Source organism: Saccopteryx leptura, chromosome 3 (genome assembly GCF_036850995.1).
Source record: "Saccopteryx leptura isolate mSacLep1 chromosome 3, mSacLep1_pri_phased_curated, whole genome shotgun sequence".
NCBI classification, from domain to species: Eukaryota; Metazoa; Chordata; class Mammalia; order Chiroptera; family Emballonuridae; genus Saccopteryx; species Saccopteryx leptura.
This window is the reverse complement of record NC_089505.1, coordinates 245105824-245118121: the sequence shown is the minus strand read 5'-3', so window position 1 is coordinate 245118121 and position 12298 is coordinate 245105824. Positions and strand designations below refer to the sequence as shown.

Genomic DNA, 12298 nt, shown 5'->3' with positions numbered 1-12298 from the left:
CTCAGTTATTTTAGGCCAGTAAGTATTAGTACTTGGAGTGTACATGTCCTTTGCAAGATTTAGTATTAACCCAAATTTGGATTTTGACAGAAATATGCACATATATTTACTATCTGAATGTGAAGTTATACTGCAATCCTATTTTTATGAACTTGGAAATACAGAAAGTATGAAGTGGCAAAGAAGGAGATTTTGATGGTTACTGTCTAATGCACATTATTAACAGCAGGTTTTCTAGACGCAGAAATCTGACAAATGATATATGTATGTAAATTTACTATAACTTTGAAGTGCTATACAAATGTAAAATATCGTGAAAGCTTGTACATTCAAAATGTCATTGCAGTCTTTTCCTTAAGAAGTAGGAAAATTAGAAGACAGGACAGGTGAGAAAGGATGAATAGCTTTGCTATTCACATCTAATTTGTTTCCTAATGACATCCTATAGCTTTTAAATGACACTCTGCTATTAGAGTCTACAAAGAGATGATTTCCATCACATATTCCATGTTTTGAATATTTAAAAAATTATCATGCAATTGATAGTGTCTGAAACACTTTGAAGCAAAGGAACATGAAAGCATGCTCAAAATGAATATACTCATAACTAGTCAGGTAAATACGCTCAATGACAGGCAAAGAACATCCTTGCTTTGCTGAACCAGGAACAAGTCCCCTTCTTGCATGGGTGTGCACCCTATAACTTACCTTAGACTTCTTCCTTATACATCTGCCATTCCTGTTGTTATTTTTGACTTATAAAGGGCTTATAATATCCAGTTAATAAGGTGGACAATTAAATTAGAACCTCAAAGGTTCAGATAGGCTAAGTAAATAAAAATGATAAAAATCTATGTTGTTGATATGTTTAAAAGAAAAGTACAGCACAAAGTGAGTAAAGTCTCTAGTTTTGGTTCATAAAATCAACCATAAAAGGACTGGATGAGAAACGAGTAACAATGCTTCATTTGAAAAAGACTAATACTAGAAGACAGGAAGCTCAATAAATCAGGATAAAAAGCCTATCCTCCCAACTGGGGTGTGTTAATAAAAACAGAGAGTCAAAGGGTCAAAGTTATGTGAGACAGCTTTTAGCCAACGTAAGAAATATCTTTCTCATAATCAGGTTGTCCCAACGTGAACCTTGCTGCTTTAGGGCAGCGATTTCTTCAAGGAAGAAATTCAAGCACAGTCTGAGGTGCTGTAGTGTACAGGACTGAAGTATCAAGCCAAAGGTTATACCACCTGATTTTTAAGAATAGCTCCCAGCTTCAAATAACACCTCATTTGAAGTCAAGATATCCCTTTTGGAAACAATATTCACAGGCTTTCTATTTACAGTTTGAACATCTCTTAGTTCAGAAAAAAAGGTCTCCTTTTAAAAAGATGCTCACTTTCAGTGAGTTACAAGAATGACTAAGATAATGGCAAGGAGATCAATATTTGCCACATGGGGTGTGGAAAGTCAGTTTTTCTCACAATAATTCAATCTACCCAAGACCTCCTCATAATGAGCTACAGCCTGAGAGCTAGGAAAGTTTTTCATATGATCTGTTAAAAAAATTAAGCTGCTTTAAAAGAAACAGACATGAGTAGAAATTAGGTGCTTGATTCAATAGAAAGAGACATACTCTTTCCTTGAGTAAAATTTTGACATTTCGGGTGTCATAAAAGGACCTGGATAACAGAAATGTAATAGAAAAGAGAAACTTAAGTATAAACAACAGTGCTCACTGGGAGCTCACAAGTACTTGAGCATTCATCCCCGGCTCAGATTCACCTTATTTTGGCTGTGCTTTCTAACTTATGTCTTAGTTAACATTTTCTGTGAACGCTAGTTGCTTTCCATAGGGACCAAAACCACAAACTAGAGAGAATGACCACATTTCCTTCTCATGAATTGTGAGAAGGGAAAATTCTTTTCCTTGGGTGTGTTTCTCCAATGAAATTCAATTTCTGCTTTCCAAGAAAAGTCAATTGGCTCAGAAGTTTCTGAGAAGAAACAAGGGGAAAAGTCCAACAGATCTACTCCATAAAACCCTAAAGCAAAATCCCAATCTTCCAGCCTTATATCAGCCAAGGGGTTAAAATCTGAATGTCTCAGTAGAGTTGCTGAATCCACAGGTGGAAGGTCTGAAGTATAGAAAGAGATACTGATATCCATTTGTGACCATGCTGAGACAGCCTTTATGTGTAAGAGAACCCCCTCGCTCAGCCCCCAAATATTAAGTTGACACACGTTTCTGGGACGCGGCCTGAATCCTCAAACTTTGGTGGATCTATAGAGACACAATTTTCTGTTTTCTGCTTAATAGGGCTTTCCAGAATTGTCATCAGATGACAGATTACACCACCCATCACAAGGATTCAGGGGTAGCTCAAGTCATCCATTATGGGTTAAAAGCTGTTCCAGCATGAATCGAGTCGCAGTGGTAAGAAGACTACCGATACAGCTTTAAGAAATACCCTGGGCATCTAAAAGTTTTCAGAATGCAAACTATGTCAGCTCTGAAAACAAGAGGCACTGAATCATTATGGCAGGAGAAACAAAGCCAGCCCCCTTTTTAAAACAGACCAAAAAAAAGATTGTTTTAATAGGAAAGAAGCATCAGTCATTGATTCTTACTTCATTCACACTTTCTATCCAACCTCATCCATCTTCAGAGTGAAGAGATGACAGAGCCCAGTTAACTTTCTCCCTCTTTAGGCCCCCACCCATCCTGTTCCTCGGTACCCAAACCACCAAGGCCTCCTCACCATTTCAACCTGCAGGCAACAGCTCTAAAGAACACTCATTCTGTCTGATGAGCTTGCGAAGCTCAGGTAAACCTAACGACGGGCTCTCATCATGTTTCTTTAATAGGGTTGCCTGTCAGGTTAGCATGAGTGGTCAGGGCCTTTGCTTATCATCTTCTTTAAAATGGCCACTTAGTCACTCATGACTGACCACATTCTACGAAGAACAGGATGGGAAGACTTAAGGCAACAGAAAAAAGTCAACAAGCCAAACCCACAATCCAGAATGTAAAATATTTCATTTTCCTTAAATGCTGCTGCCCTCATTATCTGCAAACAAAAGTTCTCTAGGCAGGCAGTCTCTGCATCAATGCACCTGCTTAGCATTGGTTTGCTGAGTTATCTTTTCGCCGTGTCTGCAGAAGCCAACTATAGCACAATGGGTCACATCACTTGAGGGTCACTTGAGTCCCTCTACCCTTTGGGTCCCTCCTCCCACCTCCTGCCTTCCCTTCTAACCACAAAACCTTTAACTCCACCATAGCTAAGGATTCCAGATAGCTAAATAAAAGAGGTGGCCTCAAACACAGAGAAAAAACCTTAGGTCTCCAGTGTGAATCGCCAACGCCAATCCCCCTCCCCTCCCCTTTTCCTTAAGACCTGATGGTCTTCAGTCACACATCTTAAAAGAAAAACAAAAAACAAAAACACAAAGACTTACTTGTCTCAAGTCGATGAAGGCCAACTGCAGCGTGTCCTCCTGGAACCCAGGCACCGGGCCGGATCTGGCAAACTCTGTGGGAAAGAAAAGAGGATAAAAAGCGCCTTTAACTAACCATGGACAGGGAGATTGGCAGACGGATGACAGGGAAGACAAGAGAGGCTGGGGGAGAGGAGGACCAAGCTTCTAAGGAGTCATGTCTCTCTCCCTTCAGCTTCTTTGTTTGCCCTTCAAAATTCGTGTCATCAAAACACCATTAATTCCAGCATCCTGACAGCAAGGAAACTGTACTAATTCGACCTGAAATTTATTCCCATGAGCCGCGCTGGGCTTCAGAGTATTTGTTTTGTGAATGGACAAACAACTTGCAAAGGAGGAGGGAGTGGGGGAGAGAAAAAAGTTTTTCCTCTCAACACAATAAAATCTTCAGCTGTGAAACTCTTTTCAGTTCCGAAAGCTATTTATATTTTAGATCGCTGAAGGAATTTTCCAATTTCACGCCTGTCACCTCATTCCCCAAGCATTTATCAAAAAATATTCCCTGCCACATCATTAATTATTCCCTCACTGATTATTTGTATTATCTCATGAGTGCATTATTGCCAAGACACAGACACACACACACATGCACACGCACACACACATGCACACGCCAGCAGCAGAGGCGCCCCCAGTATAGAGTCTGGCTCTGGAGTGAAGGAATACTTGCAGATATGAAAAGGCTCATCTAAATAAATTGTTCTACAAAACCTTAGGGAATATTTGCACAAGTCTGTTGTTCTTGTATATTTTTTCTTGACTTCCACTTCTTTTCCACTTTTGAAAATTCTTTTTCTCTTTCCTGTATTCCAATTTAGTCTTAGGTCAAAGAAACCGGACCACATGAATGCTATTTGCAATTTACACTAGTGCCTTGGGTACATGTTCAGTTTACGACTCTGGCTTCTATGTCATTAACAAGAAGATAACTACACAGGGCTATAGGGACAAATACTAGTAACAGTTAAGAATGTCAAATTTTATTGTCCCTAAGCCCTGCTTATTATGAAATCAAAAGGTCTTGAGCAAGCCCCCTACACAGGCAGGTGTGCATGTACACAAAGACACACACACACAGAGCAAATTCAAAAGCTGGACAGTTACTATGTCTTGAATTCTCTCTCTGAAGCCCAATTGTGATGGACACTTATTATCAATCTACTCTTTCCCTCAAAAACAACTCAAGGATCTGCTCAAAGCAAATATGAAAAGGAATGTTCTCCTTTCGATTATATTTCCCCCCAGGAATGAATTTAAGAAACTAAAAGAGTGTTGGTATCATATTTTTCTTTTCAGATTAGATAAAAATCCTTCAAGATATTTGCATATTTATCTGAAAAATTACTTCAAACAACAGCCGGATAGATTCAAATGATGGTTTGTGAACAATGATAGGAATTTCTGATCTTTATAAGTATTTTCCATCTAGGGACTTCTTAGATATAATACGTTTTCACAAAATCCTTGCCTCATTTTAAAAAACAATGCTAACAAGTTGCAGAGATTAGTAAAACAGTGTGTGTAATAAAATTTAAAACAATTTATTAAACTAATTTATAGCAAAAATGTACATAAAAGAATTTTATTTCAAATAAAAATGACTCATAAATGAAAGAGATAAACTATGTACCATGATTAGCATAACTTTCTACTTGCTTTGAAAAGAAAATTCAAATGCCATTTATAAATTAATTCTATCATCTGGATTGCCCAAAATTAATACTCTAAAACTTTACAAATATTAATTTTTTTAAAAATTAATATTCTAAAACTGTACAAATACTCGATGAAGCTCTGTTAATAAAAATCTTGACATAATCTATCCTTCATATCTTACAATAGCCATTATTTGTGATAACGTTGTATACAGCAGCTGTTCAAGTCACATGCACAACTTTCCCATTATATGCTCCTACGGAAAGCAGTTCTTTGAATTATAGCCACAGCCACTCTCTTTGACGGCCTTGATTGTCAGGTGGTCAGTTTCAATAAGCTTCCCATGCAGCACGATTTCATCCAAGGTTGGTGGATGATCACTGTTACTCCAGCATGACTCAGGCTATGCTGCATCATGTGAAAAGTATCTCAGTCCTCTCTGTCAATAGAAAACCTACTTGAGTCAAAATACAGCAACTAGCAAGGTGTTCTACCGCCTATACATGTGCAACTCAACAGGACTACCCCGTAATATACATGGTTTGAGAGCTGGCTAAACATTCTTAAATCTCCTTATGGGGCATATTTCCTGGGGTTAACAGATGATGCTGATGAAACATTCAGGGTCCTGGGTGAGATACATATTTAGTTCTCAGAGTCTCACTTTATAAACCTTATTTTTATAGCACACTGAATCTTCCAGGTTCCCAGAGGGCATGATGGCCTTTTAGATTTGGCTTTCCTTTTATAATTCAGGGAATTAAAGAATGACAACTGCATCAAGGTGTGACAAGTAAAGAGATTAATTTTCACATTTAACTTATGGAAATGTCTAATTAGAATACATTCACTTCATATTTATATTTTTTCTCACGGCCTTATAAAATTTTTGTCATCCCATGTAGGTAGTAAACTCCTTCAGGATAAAACCATATCACAGAACTTAACAAGTATTCAAATTAGTAAATGTTCAACAAATACTTACATATTAAATGAGTTACAAAAATAGCAAGACTCATTAATTACACAAACTCCTCATTGCCAATAAAAATCTTTAGAGTGCAATAGTTAAGGTGCACTACACATGAAAAGCAGGCTTTAGGAATTTATAAGTTCCCTAAAATTAGGTGCACAAAGATTTAGGGAATGGGCTTCAAGACCCTTAAAATCAGAGTTTGAGCCTTGGTCACTAGCTCTATCGCCATGGGAAAATTAATCTCCTTAGAGCTTCAATGTCTTTATCTCAAACATGAGGATACCAGTGCATTCCTTACAGTGCTGCTATGAGGACTGTATGAAATAGCACATGTAAAGCAGCTGGCAGAGTGCCTGGCATATCACAATTATCATTACAATTAGTTTTTGGTGTGAATATGCATTTCTCTGGGAAGAAGATTCATAGCTTCCACGGAATTCTCAGAGGGCTGGTGACCAAAGGTTAAGAAGCAGTTCTACATTCAGAACAAAACATTAGAAGAAATTCAGCTACCACTCAGTGATGAGTTGGCTCTGCAAATATTTTATAGTCAAATACTTAAGTACTTCACTGAAAGGAAATTAACATGACTAATTACTCATGGATTAGCATCTGCACAGTAATTTTCATTGGTATTATTTTTAAAAATCATTAAATGCATGAAATAGATATGTAATTTGGAACTCAATGTACCTTTAAAAAATGACTGTCCTAGAATTCAATTTTTTAAGATATATCAAAAATGGTAATAGCATCAGAAAGTGTACATATTTTAAGAAATAAAATGAAAATTTGTAGATAGTCTGATTTCAACTATAATAAAATTTAATATGCACAGAAAACACAACAGTAAGCACTTATTTCATAATGTTAACTGAGGCTGTTATTGAAAGGAAGATTATGAGAAGGCTTTATTCTTCTTATATTTTATAAATTTTAAAAATAATTACAGACCACTTTTATAATCAGAAAGTAGAACACACACACACACATCAAATTATATAGTGGTGCTGATTTTAGTAGTATTTTTTCTAGTGTCGATAGATATAACTTGTTCAAGATTTATCACTTTAGGCAACTGGGATTAATTTACGCACCCAAATTCCCAGATGCTGCTTGCTATAAAGGAGAATGGCACAGGGGAGGGAGGCAAGGGCTCCCAGTCGGTTGTAACACAGTGATGCATACACAAACTGACATGTGCCCAGCAGCCTCTCCTTACCACATGAATGAAAACCTCCATTCTTCTGACACCACAGAAAGGGGTATATGTATGCAAGTGTGGCCATGTGGAGCCAATGGCAATATAGGACACAATGCCCAAGTCCCTACCTGGACTTGTCTCTGGATTCCAAGATCTATAGTAGTCTCTAAATGGCCTAACCAATACCAAATTTCCACAGCCTGGCATTCTGCAGGGTGGCCTGAGTATCACAGAATATTAGGGTGCTTACTCCACTGAGCACAGAAGCAAACCTCACCTTTGACAACTTCATGTTACTTGGGCACTGAGATAGAGTTCTAGTGAGACCATCAAGAACAAAGTGAACTGAGGAACAGAATTAGAGGCAGAGGTGGGGTCACAGGGAGCAGAGGGACAGCTGTCAGAGGGAAGGGGGATGAGGGATGGGATCAGAGAAGGTGAAGGGATTAGTGAAATATAATACATAACACAGAGATACAGATAACAGGACAGCAAATCCCAGAGGGAAGGGGAGGAGTTAACAGAAGGGGGCAAAGGAAGTATAAATAGGGACACAGGGGTGGGGGGTAAGGGAATTATGTTCAGTGGGACACTTGAATCCATGTAAACACAATAAATTAAATTTAATTTAAAAAATAGAAAAGAAAGAAATCTTCCTCCTGGGAAACTTGTTGAGGCAAACAAAGCCCCTGACCCGCACCAAACCGCTTTGGAGAAAGGTTGGCTCTCCCCAGCGGCTCTTCCTGCCCTGGTCCAGGCAGAGGATGGATTCCCAGAGTCGAAGCTGGTATCAATTTGCAAAAATTGACAACTCATTGAAGTTAATGAAGGAACTATTTTCATTTTTTTAAAAAAAAGAAGTGTAAAAGTTATAGGAAAGACGGCACACTTTGGTGAAGGTTTAGGCAGGGAAAGAAAATCACATAAAAAAAGCATTTTACCTACCAAATATCCAACATTCCCTTACGGTCTCATATATACTCGAACCTATGAGGTGTGACAATCATTTTTTTGAAAACAATATCAATTTCTCGAAAATATCCTGTAGGTATACATTTCTAATAATCTTCATCTTATATTGATATGGAATTAGCAAAGCAGAAAAACAGGGGAGCCTGACCAGGCGGTGGCACAGTGGATACAGCATTGGACTGGGACATAGAAGAACCAGGTTAAACCCTGAAGTTGCTGGAGCTTAAGTGTGGGCTTATCCGGCTTGAGCTAGGACTCACCAGCTTGAGCACGGGATTGCTGGCTTGAATGTGGAATCATAGACATGACCCCATGGTCTCTGGCTTGAGCCCAAGGTCACTGGCTTGAAGCCCAAGATCACTGGCTTGAGCACGAGCTCACCAGCTTGAGCGTGGGGTCGCCAGCTTGAATGTGGGATCATAGACATGAGCCCATGGTCATTGGTTTGAGCCCAAGGTCTCTGGCTTGAGCAAGAGGTCACTGGCTCGGATGGAGCCCTCTAGTCAAGGCACATATGAAAAAGCAATCAATGAACAACTAAGGAGACTAAGGAGCCACAACAAAGAATTGATGCTTCTCATCTCTCTTCCTTCCTGCCTATCTGTCCCTCTCTCTGTCTGTCTCTGTCTCTGTCACAAAAAAGAAAAAGAAAAAAAGGGGAGATTCTACTAATTTCAAAATGCTTTCTAGACTTCTCAAAGACTCAAAATCACTAACTCTGTCACTTCAAGAAAGAAGAAAAACTTTTTATAAATTCAAAATCATCAGACATTCACATTTGGCTGAAGAAAAATATATCTATTTTATATATAAAGAGTAGAGAATCCTAATTAGAATAAAATGTTAGTCGAATCAGTTACATGGGGTTTTGAGAAGTCAAAATAATTGTCTTAGTCTGTAATTTGTATAGCTAATAGGACATTTTAGAGTTTAGCAAAAGCACGTTGTGAGAAACAAAGTATAAAACTAATTATTCTGAATCTTTGCCAATTGTCTCTAGAACAAGAGTGATTTTGAAAGGAAGAGGAGCAAAGTAAAATTTATCTCAGAAAAACAGAATTCATATAAATACTGGGCAAATAGGTAAAATTAAATAGTTGAAAGAAAATATAATTTGTTCAAATAAAAGAAAGTTGAAGGGACAGTAACCAGAGGTCCCTGAATAACATCAAAGACTATTGTTCCCAATGAACTTCCAGGTCAGACATAGATGTGATAGCATCACCATCCCTCACTGAACAAATTAGGGAATTTTGTTTTGGCCAAAATGCCAGGTGAAAAAGAAAACTCAGTACCTGGGAACGCAAAGTATGTTGGGTACTTGTTTATATCTTAAAATCATGTCAGGTCACATGTGGTTTTTGTGGGACTAAAAAAACAAGAGCTGCCATTGCTATATTAACATAATGGTTTCCTGGTATCTGGCTCCCTGGAGCAACAGGTAAGAAGTGTGCTAGACTACAAAGTGTGGCTCCAGGGGAGCTCGGGCCTTCTTGCATCACTTCACAGGGGCTCCACTAGGCTAATTACAGAGAGGAGTTGATGGATTCCACAGGGAATGAGCTCAAGGCCCTGCTGGTCAGAGAAAGGCTGGCTGGAACATAATGAGCAAGAATGAAAGTAAGAGATATCAAGGAGACAGAAAAGCAGGGGGTGGGAGGGTGAGCTCCTTGGAGATTTAACTCACTATATTTGTATAATGGTGCTTCTTTGGGCATGTGATTATAAAAAATAACTACTTTTATTTATCTAGGGTATGACTCAGTGATGTAAATTAGTCTCTGCTTTTATATATTTTAAATATGTAACTCAATAGATCTTCTACCTCAAGAAGGACAGAGGACAGTGCAGGCTAACTCAAACTTATTTTCAAAGTTTCTATCAGAGGAATCTAATGAAAACATAATAATAAAGTCTCATAGCAAATGCCAAGACAGTACTATAAATTTATAAATAATTTTTGAAGTTTAATTCTCCAAGTCAATTCTCTAAGCTTTTTTTGCCCTAAAAGACAATTGAAAACTAGGACAGATAGACATAGCTATTTAATTAATAAGGAATTAACCCCCTAAAGCTAGGAAATGGCTACAAGCATGAAAGAACTTTCATGCTGCTGCTAAGTAAACAGGCCAGTCATCACCATCTGGCTGTGCCTTCTAGTTCCACTAAAAGGAAACAGGGTCTGGGCACTTGCAGTGACTGGTGTCAATTACAACACATATTCACCTGGAGTGGAAAGCTCACTTATGACGAATAAACATAAAGATGGGAGAAGCTGATTTCTATGCCTTGCTTAATATATAAAAATAATCAGTAAGACATTTTAATGAAATTAGTTGGTTTTATTTAGTAAAATAAATTAGAAAAGAATTCTGTTCAAAATTTGAAAAAAGAGATGACGTAAATTCCTATCATTTTATGAAGTCTCGAGGGCACTGGATGCCTTTGTAGAAATAAGGTGCTGCTCTTTGTCTAAAGAAATAGTCTATTTTTCTTTTGTTTCCCTTGCCTGAGGCAATATATCAGAAAATGTCTGAGATTTTCTGCCTATGTTTTTTTCTAGGATTTTTACGGTTTTGATTCTAACATTTAAGTCTTTCATCCATTTTGTGTTTATTCTTGTGTATGGTGTAAGCAAGTGGTCTAGTTTCATTTTCCTGCATGTATCTGTCCTATTTTCCCAACATCATTTATTGAATAGACTATCTTTACTTCATTGTATATATGTGCTTGCCTCCTCTGTCAAATATTAATGACCACAGAGGCATGGGTTTATTTTTGGGCTCTCTACTCTCTTCCATTGAACTATATGACTGTTTTTACGCCAGTACTATGCTGTTTTGGTTACTATGGTCTTGTAGTACAATTTGACATCAACTAGCATGATTCCTCCAACTTCAGAAAAATAAATCTTTTTTATTTTTCAAGATTGCTGTGGCTATTCAGGATCTATTGTGGTTCCATATAAATTTTTCCAATATGTATATGTTTTAGTACTGGTGAAATACGCCATTGTTATCTTGATAGGAACTGTGCTGAATCTGTAGATTGTATTGGGTAGTATGGGCATTTTAATGATGTTAATTCTTCCTAACCACGAACATGATGAATGCTTCCACTGATTTGTATCTCCTTCAGTTTCTTCAGTGTGTTATAAAAGTACAGGTATTTTTTATCCTTGGTTAAAACGAAAAAGTTTTGCACAGCAAAGGAACTCATCAACCAAAAAGACAAACCACTGAATGGGAGAACATATTTGCCAATGATACATCTGATAAGGGGTTAATATCCAAAGTTTATTAAAAATGTATACAACTAAAAAAAAACCCCACAATCCAATTAAAAGTAGGCAAAGGACCTGAATATACATTTCTCCAAAGAGGACATACAGATGGGCAATAGACATATGAAAAGATGCTCAATGTCACTAATCATGTAAGAAATGCAAATTAAAACCACAATGAGAAATCACCTCATACCTGTCAAAATGGCTATCATCAATAAATCAACAAATAAGTGCTGGCGAGGACATGGAGAAAAGGAAATCCTCACGCACTGTTGAAAAAGTAGACTTGTGCAGCCACTGTGGAAAGCAGTACAGAGTTACCTCAAAAAATTAAAAATGAAACTACCTTATGACCCAGTGATTCCACTTCTGGGAATTTGAAAGAACATATGCACCCATATGGTCATTGCTGTGTTATTCTCAATAGCCAAGATTTGTAAGCAGCCCAAATGTCCATCAGAAGATGAATGAATATAAAAAACTGTGGTACATTTACACAATGGAATACTACTTGGCAGTAAAAAAAAAAAAAGAATAAAAGGAAATCTTACCCTTTGGGACAGCATGGATGGACCTGGAGATCATTAAGCTGAGTGAAATAAGTCAGCCAGAGAAAGGTAAATACCATATAATTTTATACACATGTGGAATCCAATACACAAAAAATTCTATCAACCAATGTCACCTAAATGAATTCTAAATAAATAA

At 37.5% G+C, this 12298-nt stretch overlaps 1 protein-coding gene across 4 annotated transcripts in view; it reads right to left on the bottom strand.

Annotated features, from left to right (window-relative positions):
- EXOC6B (exocyst complex component 6B) overlaps positions 1-12298 on the bottom strand; it is a 638754-nt gene that overhangs the window by 154691 nt on the left and 471765 nt on the right. For all 4 annotated transcript variants that reach the window (XM_066378003.1, XM_066378005.1, XM_066378007.1 and 1 more), the window contains one exon: positions 3458-3531. In XM_066378003.1, coding sequence (XP_066234100.1) covers positions 3458-3531 — 74 coding nt within the window. The remainder of the gene's footprint in view (positions 1-3457; positions 3532-12298) is intronic.